Source organism: Lagopus leucura, unplaced genomic scaffold, assembly GCF_019238085.1.
Source record: "Lagopus leucura isolate 7727_CA_CO unplaced genomic scaffold, USGS_WTPT01 Super-Scaffold_100002, whole genome shotgun sequence".
NCBI lineage: Eukaryota > Metazoa > Chordata > Aves > Galliformes > Phasianidae > Lagopus > Lagopus leucura.
Window position 1 is genome coordinate 41,744,210 of NW_024962263.1, and position 13,064 is coordinate 41,757,273.

Below are 13,064 nucleotides of genomic sequence, written 5' to 3' on the forward strand. Positions count from 1 at the left end.
TGGAAGTCCCGGTCTGGGTAAAGGGGAGTCAGATAGCTGGCCGCAAATCAAAGGCAGCTTTGCTCCAATAGGAAGAGGCTGACAGGAGCTGGTTTTAAAATGAGACAGAAGCCCTGTGAGGAGCCCAGGACAAGGCACACAACACCACTCACCTACCCCTCTGCCGTTTGTAAATTACCAACACACCTGAGATGCACAACAAAAGGAATGAGACCTTTTAGACAGTCGCACAAGCAATATCTGCATGCATGTCACACAAGAATTAGTCCTGTGTTCCAAATTTTCCATCTTAGCTACCAACACTCTTCTGTACAATTTTCCCGATTATCGCTTACCTCTTTTAGCTTGTCCAGCTCATTTTGCAGCGTCTGCTTGGATACCTCCACCTCAATGATTTGCTGCCGCAGGGCTTCATTCTCATCTTCTGCTTTAACACGTTTCTCCTCCACACTCTCCAGCTCATGGTGCAGTCTGACAGAAACATCTTTGGCTACCTGGTCAGAAAAACACAAACACGTGAAGAGGATCCACGAGGAACAACACCTATAGAATGTTTCCTGCAGAAGAAAGGATCCAAAAGACAGCCAACAGATTTTCAATTCAATTACGAGACTGCCGATTAAAGGCTCCAAGACTTCTGAATACCAAAATGAATATTCATTTCTAATCCAAGATGAACACACATTTGATTATCCATCCTCTCTACATTATGATAAGGCAGTGTCATGGACAGCAGGAGGAAACAAGCAGATATGAAGGCTACACATCAAAGTCCCAACATATCACATGGATAAAATGAAAGATATAGTGCTTTATAGTTGACAGGTCATCCATCAAAGCCACATCCATGCAACAGTCTCATCTACCCAGATTAGCTTCTCTAGCAGCAATCATACCTTGGCAGGAGTGATAAGAAAACAGAAATATATTCTAGCTTAGGTTTTATGAGTCCAGACTAACATGAAAGAATATTTATTACCAAACAATTCAGAACATTGATTCATTGCAAAATGATGAATTACTGAATTACAAAAATTCAGCAAAAACAAAGCAAGCAAATTAAGAAACTCATTATCAGGGTTGGAACTTGAGCCTTGGGGTTCCTTCCAACTTGAACCATTCTATAATTCTAAGAAGATCTCTTTCATTTGGATCTATGGACAGGATCAGACATGTCCAACCTGTGACCCATCCTGGCCCCAGGTGCACAACTTTCCCTCAGCAACGACAAAACATCGGTGCACTACTAATCTCATCTGGGCTGAAACCAGGGCATGGGGAGGGTGTAGTGCAGTGCCAACTCAAGCTACGGCAAATAAGTTTATGGATTTTGATATGCTGGCTAAACAGTTCTGTAAACAGTTAAAACAGTGTTGTGTAGCTGAGAATTTGCTCTAATAGTGTTACTGTGCTCTCAGTATTGATTGTAGTTTCCATGGAAACTCAGTGTGGCCTAGGCAAGCCAAGACATTGGATACCCATGGCCAAGATTTTTGCTGAATAATCTGTCACTTCTATTATGATACGGTTATCATTTGGTTCCTGCCATAAAAGAGAGAATTGAGTCTGACATTTTGAAAGGTTTGATCACTTGATACGTCACTCAGATTTCTACTGCTGGGAACCAACAAATCCAACTTCAGAAGGTTTTATGTTTTGCATTTTCAAGCACCAAATGCTTACTACTTCCAGCCATTAACCATTTTCAAAACAGCTACATGATGGCGATAGTTGAAAAGATAACAAGTAAAGCTAGATAAGCATCATGCTTATACAAAGCTTAGCCATGATGGAAAAATTTCTGAAAAATGTGAAAATTGTTTTAGTATGAACACTATTTCTACTTTTTTTTTTTTTTTTTTTTTTTTTTTTAAAAACAGGAATTTGTTTATATGGGAATAGCATTTCTATTCTCTGTCTGTTCCTCTAAGACATTATAACAGTCTGTTCCTGTATGAGAATAGCTTGTTAGGCAAGAAGAAATGAAATGGTGACTTTTTTTTTCCCAGTTATTGACTTAAGCAAGAAGTGAAAGGAAGGAAACAGTATGAATTGGGAAAAGCATATCAGGGTTTGTTTGTACAGTTTTGGAAATCTAAGGTTTTGAGTAAAGCCAGTGAAGCAGAACCCTCTAAATCTTTCAAGTGCAGCAATATAATTTCGACAGCCTTTCTTTCATTTGAGGCTAAGCACATGTTTTTTACTTGCTAACGCATCTTCTTATGATGAGGAGATGAACATTTGTTTTCCACTGCTGACGAAGAAAATTAGTGCTGACATTTTGAGAACTTCTGCCTGTTTCATGTGTCACCCTCACTTCCTTTACAGGGAGCCAAACCCCGTTCTGCTCCTTTTCGCTGTGAATACAAATCTCTCACCTACCTTTAAATCTTGTTCCAAGCTCCTAATGAGCTCTCCATCCACATGGCCTGTTTGTGCAACTTTCAGGCTTTTCTGTTCTGCTTTCCTGAGACGATATTGCAGAATGCGACAATTCTTGTTTGCCCGGTCCAGCTCTCGCCGGAGCTCCTGCAGCTGGTAAACATCTTCCTCCAAATAACTGTCGCGCATTTCTTCCATTTCAGCCCGCAGTTCATCCAGCTCATCCTGGGAAAAAGGCAAAACAGTGCTCCATCATACCTCTAGATCTCACCCGTGGGAGCAAATAGGAAATGCGGTCACTAGGATACCACTAATAAGGTGATACGGATTGCAGTGAGCAGCTTCAGAACTCACAGGAACTGAAGTTTCATCCCGACATTGAATAATTAGGCTGAACTAATGAATACTTGTTACTTTTCTTGCAATTGCTTTAATAATTAAAGCCAGACCAGATGCTTACCTGTCTCCTGAAACTGGTAACACCTTTGTTTTACTATCTCTAATTAAAATAACAAACATGCGATACCTTGCTACTACATGAACCAAGGCCTTGACTTTAGATTAGAGTAAATCTAATAAAGAACCTCAGCCTCTCTGTGTGAAGTGTATTTTTAACAATCTGTGACTCCTAAAAACAAGATTGTCCCCTACCTTATGCCAAGTGTAAAACAACTCTGTATGATGATGCTTTCCTACCTGAGCCTAGCACCATGGGCATGTTCAGTGACAGATAGTGGGGTGCAAGAGAGAGTGGTTTTTGGCTGTGTGTGTAACAGGACCACAAAATAAAACTGAGGCCATGGGAATATGGCCTGGTCAGCCCTTTCTGGGCATCTCGAGTTGCCCCAGTTCCACACTGTTCCATGAGAAGCTCATGCTCTCTCAAGTCAGATTTAAAGATTTGTGGCTGAATAGGATAAGCTCTATCATTCTCATTTGTTTAATCTCTGCAAGGCTGAAGATCCTGGGCTAAAACTCTTACAAAGGTCTTCCAAGCTCAGGGGTATGAACCATTCAGCTACTGTGTGGGAGGAAACCTCTACTAGCTTTGAACTAATTTTGAGGAAAAAAATAAAGAGCGAGGAGAAGGACTTATGAAATGAAGTACCAATTTTAAAATTGTTTTCTTTATGTTGCATTTGATATTATAAAAACCACATTTTCTGCAAAAAACGTAACTTGAATAAGTTTCAAGCAAAAATTGCACCTGAGCTGGCAGAACTGCTATTTCATTCAGACTTCTAACTGGCACCTGAAACACCAGGGCCACCTGGAACTTATTTCTCATTCATCTCACTCCACTTGACCTTTACCAGTAGACCAAAAGAAGACATGTCCAGCTTCTGTATCCTTATTAGCATAGTTATGTTGAAATTGGAGTGCTACTCCCACAAAAATCCCAGCCACATACAAAAACTCGAGTATTTCACAATGATCTTTTAACTCAAATTAGCTGAACCAGCATAAATCACATTTTGGGAAAGCTCAAAGCTTGTTGTTTCTGAAATGCCCACTCTGAGCTCAGCAGCAAGGCTCTGTTCCCACGAGCATGGCCCTCCAAGGTCTCCACACAATTCTCCATAAAAGCTCAGAAAGTACAGACAGCTTTTCTCCCAATCCCACCATATTCCTATACATTCTCAGCATATTCAGATTTCTGCAGAGTTAAAGCTAAGGAACGCCCAACCCTGGCTGTGACCTGCCTGGGGCAGCTGCAGGAGAAGGGCATTTGTGCAGGTGGAGGAGCCTTTGGGTGACTCCCAAATGAGCTTCATCAAGCTGGAGCCATACCCAGACTGCAGAGTAAAAGCACAGCAACAGAAGTGAGCTCTGCAGCTGTGACATATTCGGAAGCCCTACAATACCACGTGGTACTCAATACAGATGGAGATGCAGAAGAAAATGCCAAGGTTTTAGAAATTGGTTAGAGAATAACAGTATCTGTTGAACATAAGAAAAGGAGTGCATTTTTGTGTTAGCAGTATATTAGCCAGGTGTTTTGGCTTAGGAGATGGTGCCAAGAGTGCAGTCTGCAGCTGTCAGAGCTAATACAGCCCTCTGGCATGAATAGGTCCAGAGTTGTTGCTTAAGGCTGTCTGCAGACTCAGGAAATGAATCAAGTACAACCAGATTTAAGCTCAATTAACTTTTAAAATCATCTTCAGAACTCTAATGTTAGATAAATAATTTGGTTGCAAATTGAGATTTTTTTTTTCAACACAATTCTGTAATGAAGGAAAATATCTGTGACCACTAAATCCATGGGATCTAGTTTATAATCCTACATTTATACTTCAAGAACGAAGCAATGGTTTTAGTGTATCAAGTGGCCTGCAAACTGTAATTTTATTACCTACCTCTTAAAGTTATTTCTTGTCTATGTACCAGTTTCTGGAATTAATAAATCTGATCCGTTTCTAACAAGTAATCCACTATGTTTGTACTCACAAAGTATTTATTAACACCAAATTTGGAAACAGAAACCATCATCATTTCAAACAAGCCAACCCCTGCAATCAGCATCCCATTGAAACTGGCAAGTCACAAACCCTCTGTGTGGGCACAGGAGCTCTCCCTGCCTTCAGGTCACCCTGTGCATTAATTTAGTGTCCTTCTGCCTCAAATAATTCTCCAAAAACTTGCAAGCATTTTTTTTTTCTATTCCCAAAACTTTTATATAGAAATCATAACATGTTCTAACCTTCATATTCAGCAATGCAGAAACCTTTGGAGGAGTTTTAAAATGCAGCAACACACATTCAAATTCAAGGAGGGGAAAAAATGAGTCTGTGTAGGGAGCAGAAAACTGGCTGTGCAGGCTGCAGCCAACAGCCACTCCTGCTGCACTTCCCAGGGCCAGTACCTGAGGGCACTGCCAGCCAGGGGAGGAAAACTCATCGAATAGACTGGGCCTCTTGGGGCAGCAAGATGAAGTCCTGTTTTTGTATATTAAACATACAGGTATGGGAGCAGGTCCAAATATATCATCTCTTGAAGTATCAGAAATAATCATTCTTTGAAATGCAGAGCAACCGCATGTCCTTCAGATACAGAAACATGGATCCTGGGGTAGACTTTTGCTAGCTGCAGAACAGACATGAGCTTGTTCTGAGAATATGACAACAAAACCCATAGCACTGAACTCAGGCATCGAAACCTCATGTCAGCACCTGTTAAGTCATAGCTGTAGCAACTGTACCTATGAAACCAGGACAGCTTCCAGTCCTGCTCTGAAGCAATGTGTGCACAGAAAAGAGAGGAAGCAAAGTTCATTTGTCCACACCGTTGGTGTGGAGTGATGCTGCAGGCCCAGATTAGCATGGTAGGGGTTAGAGGGCATGGTAGTGATGGGTTTACAGTTGGACTAGATGGCCTTACTGGTCTTTTCCAACCTTAATGATTCTACGCTGGAGACATCAGGCATGGTAATGCAATCCTCCAAGAGCCAGCAAGAGCAAGAAGCCTTTTCCCTGTCCCTAGCAGACATCTGGGTGGGAATTCCATTGACACATTCCATTGACACAAATGTGAGGCTGAGTAGAAGTTTGGCTAAAGCTCCTGATAATTCCAATTCCTGACTTCATTCAAATATACTGTTATTACTGTTATTATTGGGAGTGAGAACTAAAGCTTTCTCTCAAGAGGCATTGAGTTTCATACTGTGGACTTTAATTTTGTAGAACTGAAAAGAGAGACCAGAATAAGCACTTAAGACTAATTAAAATAAACAAATAAGGAAGCCAGCATCAGTCTTTGTGCATCTAACAAGTGGGGAGCCTGCTCCCTGCCTTAAACAGGGAGGACCTGCTCCAAGATCCCAAACCTGTAATTGAAGTTCCAAGGTTAAGAGCAGGTAGAAGCTTCACTTCTCTGTATGCTCCCATAGGGAATGAGAACCTCCTCTTGATCCCCTTTAATTATATGGTAATAAAGTTATAGACTTCAGAAAGAACAGCAGCAAGCAATGAGTCCCACAAGAAAACACATCGTTTAGGAAAAAGCTCAACTGCTTTTCTTTCCAGATGTCATACTGGTTTTAAGAAAGGGAGAACGGAAATGTGGGAAATAAAGACACTTCAGCTGGCAGCAAACTAAATTTGCAGTAGAAATCCAAGTTGATTGTGCTCCTAGCTCCTGAATCTTGCCGCTTACTTGCTATGAACAACTTCTTAGAGGCCAGCTGTTTGGAGTCTAAAAGGGGTCACCCACCTGAGGTCACGGGGTGGCTCTTCAGCACAGGGACATGTGTACATAGCCACTCTACTTGTGGGATTCCCCCAGACTTCAGAGGATAAGAAAAAGAATGAGGATGCACTATTGTCATGTCCACCTACTGAGTCAAGGTGTATTAGCTAAAAGGTGAAAGCGTGGGTGCAGTTTACATTACATAGCCCAAATGAACATTGATGATGCTGTTGCATACCTGTACCATGCGAACTGAAGGCTTGCCTGTCAGAAGAGAAGCCATTGCCCCATTAAGACCTTTATTGATGTCATACATTTTTAATATTGATTTAATTCACAATGAAGTATAATTAAGGGTAAATTGCAGGAATCTGCTTTGTTTGGGATTCTTAAAAAAAATAGATATTAGAGTCAGCTATTACACTGAGTAACCCATGCTCACAGCTGAGTCATTCCCCCTCAAAGAAACAGAAATACTTGCACAACTGACTGCCTGCATCTACCTAGCCAGACTGGCTGAGATCCACAATGAGGGCTGAAAGCACATTTCCCAGCCATGCCCACCAACCATGCCCTTGCACAGCCCATGGAGTACATATGGAATTATACAAGCAAAGAGCCATGGCACCAGAGGTGCTCCAGATATGCTTCATTGCTGCTAAGCCCTCTGGACAACCCGAAAGCACAGGAGTAATGGATACGCCAGTGGACAAAGAAATAACAAATCCTTAGGTTTCCTTGAGGAAACAGTGCAAAGTAGACCCTACCTAGCTGAGCTACATACTACAATGGGATAGGGGCCTCAGCAGGAGCTGAGCTCAGGTCAGCCTGCTGGCCCACTTGCAATGAGCCGAGCTGCTGGCTGAAAGAGGAAAGGCTCTTAATTCAGAGCACAAATACAGATTTAAAACTGGAATGCAACCTTAAGTCCAAACAAACAAAATCTTGGAAACAACTGTCAGGGAGAAATCACGCACCGATAATAGCATGAGAGAAATATAGGTACTGAGTGCTTTAGTATGCATCTGCAATTACGTATACTATCAAACTGAAAGTTTGGATGATCTGTTGAGTAAAAATGAATCAGTGTCCAGATGGTAACATCTGCAAACCAGGAATGTATCAGTGTCCAGGAGCCACATAGTAACTAAGTAACATCTGCAAAAAGGAGAGATTGAAACATGTAAAACCAAGCCACTGTACAGTATTTAAAGCAAATGAAGGTTGAAATTCAATTATCTATGTAAAAAAAAACCCCTATTTTTCAATTTAGCTAGGAGTCACACTTACAGCTTATGCCAGTACCTCTTCTTAAAGAAGAGGTTATTTTAATACACTCTAAGTCAAATGAGATGACAGTGAGGAGAGATGGAAATTACGGTGGGCAATTGCTATGGTGCCGGCACAACCAGGAGTTCTAGAAAGTCCTTGGGAAATCTAAGATTCATACATTGTGATTTTATGTAATATTCATTTATATGTTTTAAACATCTTGAACCATCTTTACGTAGGAGACGGTGTTACTGCTAGGGAATAAACACCTTCCTCTTAGCGCTTCACCAACTGCAGCAGGGATAAACACGCTCTAAAAGGCTTTAGCTGCAAATAAAGCAGCAGCCTGCAAAACAAGTTCAGGAAGCCCTGGAGCCTCTGGCCACGTTGGCTCTCACACTGACCTGCCTGCTCTGTTTGGGCACCGCTGCTGTTCCCATCCCAGAACCTCCTCCGCTGTTTGCCTCTGTCACGCAGATGGGGGCAGCCCCTATTTTGGGAACCCCTGTGATGCTCGCTAGGTGAAACATTTGGTCCCAGTGCTTTGCATTATTTTGCTCTGCACAGATCCCTGAGATCCGCAGGCAAAGGTGAAGTTCACCTCGAGAGGATCTACTGTTTCAATGGAGCTGGGAAAAGTAGGATAGCCTCATATGACACACACTATGCATTGAAACAAAAATGAGCATCCTGGAGATGTATCTGAGAACAGTAAGGTGCCAGGAGTGGCCACTTAATCACTTTATATCCACTACATGTCACAGATAAAAGTGAATGTAGAAAGAATAAAGACTAACCAAGATAAACCATATTATATCTATGAAAGAGAGTTTAGAATACATTTTTGTGCAGGTGCACACTGCAGCAGCACTCAGGGCAAGTTGAACTTGTACCAGCACACTCACAAACAGTGCTGCAAAGTGACATGGGGCATTTTCAGGACAGTGAGGAGTGCTGTGCTTCATAGAGAAGACTTTTTCAGATACTGGCTATGAAGGGCGTAAACAGAGAAGAGGCACATGTCAAATTTATATTTCATGACTAAAATATCATTGCCGTTTCTGCTAGCAAGCTTATTTAATCAGAACAGCCTGAAACAAACTTTTGCCAAGATGAAGCAAGAACATTCTTAATTGCCAGAACTCGGTCCTTCTTCCTCAGGATCCCTGATCCTTCACAGGGACTGACAACATGCAGAAACTCTATCTGTATCCCCCAGGATTTAAACAGAGCAGGATGGCTCTCCAAATGCTGAGCCCTCAGCGCTGAAGGACAGCCCCTTGTGAGGGCACTGTTTGCTCTTACGGACAGCACTGCCTGGTGGTCATCAAGCCTGCACTTTCCCTAGCCATCTGCCAACAACCTTCAGGCTCCACAGAGGCAGCCGCCACAATAAAACTTCAGCAATAAAAATAAAACTCAGCAAATAAGTGACACCTTTTACACACTGCTGTAACATTACAGCTTTCCTGCACAGGTAGCTGCAGTAAGGTTATGCAAGAAGTCCATGAAACTGAAATCTGAGATGAAATTTAACAGACTAGAAGAGAGTCTTCACAATGCAATCCTGAGCCAATCTGTGCAAGTGCCTTGCTTTGCAGCCAGCTGGCATGAAGCCACGATGGGAGGGTCAGGGTGGCAGTTAGAAAAAGGTTCTTTACCAGTAGGTGGTGAACATGGAAGCGGCTGTCAGGGCCTCAAGTAGAAGAACTGTCTGGACACTATTCTCAGATACAGGGTTTGAATTTTGGGTGGTGCTGTATGGAGTCAGGAGTTGGACTCCATGATCCCTATGGGTCCTTTCCAATTCGGGATATTCTGTGATTCTACCTCTAGAGCCAGATCCTCTTCTCCAGTAAAAGCACAGTGTCTGGAAACACACAAGGTGCCAAATTTCAGCATTAAGTAAATCTTCGTGTATATTCACACTTATATACACACATTACATTCTTCACGTGCTGCAGATATGAGAAAGATAAGTGAGAGTCCTTCCTAAGTGAAACATAAATTCCCCTGAAATAGGCTTTAAAATCATGTGCACTTACTGTTGCATTCCAGATGTGGGGAAGGAAAAGGAGGAGTGAAAAGTACAAAATTTGGCATATGGACATGTTCAGGAAATTAACATGTTCTTCAGGGATTTATCTAATCATTTGTCTCCTCTGAGCTGACAGCTTCCCCATTATTCCGTCACCCCCCCCACTTAGACAAGAAACAAAGCCCACTCTTTTACCAGGCGAGAGAGCTGCCTTGTAAGAGACACAAGGAACAAACCCACAAATCAACAGCTTGTGCAGCGCTGTGGTTTTAATTTGCAGAAGACTAGAGGAGTGCTTTCATAGACTTCCTTAGCAAGGGAAAGGAAAGTTTGGGAATTCTCCTGGTAACTTCTGAGCCACTGAGCCAATTCCAAACAACCCAAGAAAGGAGCAATGCTTCCAAGAGTTCATGCACCCAGGCAGCCAGAAGAGATGGACCACACAACCATTTCATAGTATCATTAAGGTTGGAAAAGACCACTAACATCACCTAGCCCAACCATCAGCCCAACACCACCATGCCCACAAACTACATCCCTCGGTTCTTGAACACCTCCAGGGATGGTGACTCCACCACCCCCCTGAGCAGCCTGTACCACTGCTCACCTCTCCTTCTGAAAAGACATTTTTCCTAATATCCAAACAGCAAACATCCACTGGAAATCAGCTAGGACATAGATCCCCTAGAAAGCAGCCTGCATTATTTTACCAGACTCTACAGTACTTGTGGCCTGAGGTTGAGCAGGGTTGGGTCCCTGCTGCAGATAAAGGCATCAAGGGGAAAGACCTGAAGCCACATGGAGCGAGAAGCTTGAAACACTATGAACACTATGAAACACTATGAACACTGTTCTTCATCTAAGTTTCCTCACCGCCAAACCCTCAGTCACTAGACTATCCCTTTTTTCCCCCACCTTTGAACTGTTACAAATTGTCTTACAAATTGTAAGAGTGGCTTCTCTTACAATTATAAGAAACAGGTGGACTGACACATTCTTCTCAAGGGGTGAAAGTCTTAGTGCAGTACTTAGGGAGATCCTACAAGGCAAAGAGATATTCCACCGCTTTCCTGGGCTCCCGTGGGCTCTGGGCTCCTTGACTTCTGCCAGCAGCACCAATTTGCCTACTCCTAACAGCAGTTCCTGTTATCAGCCCAGATCTCATCCCTTCTCCTCTTGTTTCTGAGCTGCCAATTAAAACAGAGCCTCTGATGAAGGCTCTCTGTGCAACTCATCGTTTTACAGACTGCTATCACACTTCCATGATACAGCCTAGTGTTTTTCATCCAGTGAGTGTTATGAAAGCTCTGCTATGTCCCAGTTATTTTATCAGTTAAGCTCTGTGTTATCCTTTCCTAGATGACCAACGGTGCCCCACAGTATTTCAGGCATACCTACAGACCCACACAGCAGCTGTGGATCTATATATTATAATGCCTATAATGGTTTTGTTTATTCATTTCTCAAGGAAACCAAACCCATTCTGCCCACAATTCCACACAGACCAGAGATTTGCATGCTCCCGCTCTCAGGACACTCCTGAGCTACTGCAACGCATTTGAAGCCTACACCCTACTTCTCTCCAAACACTTTGTATTTTCAGTATTGAGATTTATTCCATGACCTCAGCCTTCATTTTTTTTTGTCATTCCCAAGGGCCAAGCCTCTGCTTACATCAACTCTGGCAAAGACTGGACAGAACTTCAGGTTTAATAAAAAAAAAACAAACAACTTCGTGCCACCTGAAAATTTTGCTGCATCATTGCTCACTCCTTTTTCCATCTCACTAAGCATCACCAGCCCCGGGGACCAACCCTGCAGCATCACTCGCACCGTTCACCTTCTGCTGCGCCGAGCATCGTCCCTTGGCCCAAAGCCCTCAACGAGAGCGGTGCGCACCGCCGCCCTCCTTCTTCTCCCTCCCGTGGCTGCACCTCATCTGAGCAGAACTCGTGGAGCCAACGCCGTGCCCACCAGCAGCAGGCTCACACCGTAGGGTAGTTGCAGTTACGGGATGATGCGAGTTTATTTATTTATAGATCTTCACGGACGCGGCCTCCCGCCGTGCCAAAAGATCATGTTCTAAGCGAAAGGCTCCCTCAGGGCAGCGCGCTCGGGGCACGCCTGCGCTCGGCTGTCCCGGCCGGGGACCGGCGCTGCCCGCCGCACTCCCATACCCTCGGCGCTCGGCTCTGCCGGCGTTATCCCGGCAGCAGCGCGCAGTCGGCGGACTTTCAGCACTAAGTCACACAGAGCGCTGTAGTCCTCTCCCCATCAAAGGAAGAAACATCTTTCTCAAGCGTATTTTAAAGGGCGATATTGAGGAAAACAGTTCCTGGAAAGCCAGGGTTCGCTGACCACCGGAGCGTTTGACGGAATCCGGGTAGCGCCGAGCCCTCGCAACGACCAGCACAGCACTGGCGCAGTACGTGTTGCACCGGCGTTGCACCGGCCTTTCCCCACCTCCTTCACAGAGCGCCCCGAAACCGCCCCCAGCCCTCCTCTGCCCTTTGCACCGCGCCGCAGCCCCCCGCCCCAGACCGCTCCCCGCAGCGCGCTCACCTTGAGGTACTCGTTCTCCGAGCGCAGCTCCTCCACCTCCCGCTGCAGCTCCTCTGGGGCTGCCCGCTGCTCCCCGCGGCTCGGCGCTCTCCCCGCGCCCGAGGCCGTGAGTTCCCCGCGAGGACCGGGGAGCGGCAGCGGTGCTCCGCGTCCGGGGACGTGGACGGTGCGGGGCGGCTCGCGGTCGCTGGAGCCGGTGCCGGACTCGGCGTCGCTGCTGGCAGCCGGGACCTGGCGCTGTTCGTCGGACAACGGCTCGGAGGGGCAGTCGGAGAGGTCGGAGCTGCTGTCCGTGTGCCCGACGCGGGCCAGCGCCGCCGCCGCAGCCGCATGGCCTCCTCCTCCCGCCGCGCCGCCCCGCTTCGCCTTCCTGCCCTTGCCGGGCGACGGGGCCGCCTCGCCGCCGCTGGGCTGCCGTCCCCCGCCGCGGCCGCAGGGAGCCGGCTCCGGCCCGCGGGGCGCCCGCTTGGCGCAGGGGGCGGCCTTGACACCCGCTCTGCCGGCGGCGGCAGCGGCGGCGGGAGCGGCCTTGGCCCCCCGGGCGGCGGGGCGGGAGGAGGAGCCCACCCGCCTGCGGCGGCGGCGCTGGCCCGCGTCGGGCACTGCTAATGCAAACACTAAGAAC

At 45.5% G+C, this 13,064-nt stretch overlaps 1 protein-coding gene across 1 annotated transcript in view; it reads right to left on the reverse strand.

Annotated features, from left to right (window-relative positions):
• Positions 1 to 293: 293 nt before the first annotated feature.
• LOC122178659 (microtubule cross-linking factor 1-like) overlaps positions 294 to 13,064 on the reverse strand; it is a 74,558-nt gene continuing 61,787 nt past the window's right edge. The window contains exons 2-5 of the mRNA XM_042868932.1: positions 12,820 to 13,041; positions 12,440 to 12,676; positions 2,383 to 2,607; positions 294 to 494 (exon numbers count right to left, since the gene is read on the reverse strand). Coding sequence (XP_042724866.1) covers positions 294 to 494; positions 2,383 to 2,607; positions 12,440 to 12,676; positions 12,820 to 13,041 — 885 coding nt within the window. The remainder of the gene's footprint in view (positions 495 to 2,382; positions 2,608 to 12,439; positions 12,677 to 12,819; positions 13,042 to 13,064) is intronic.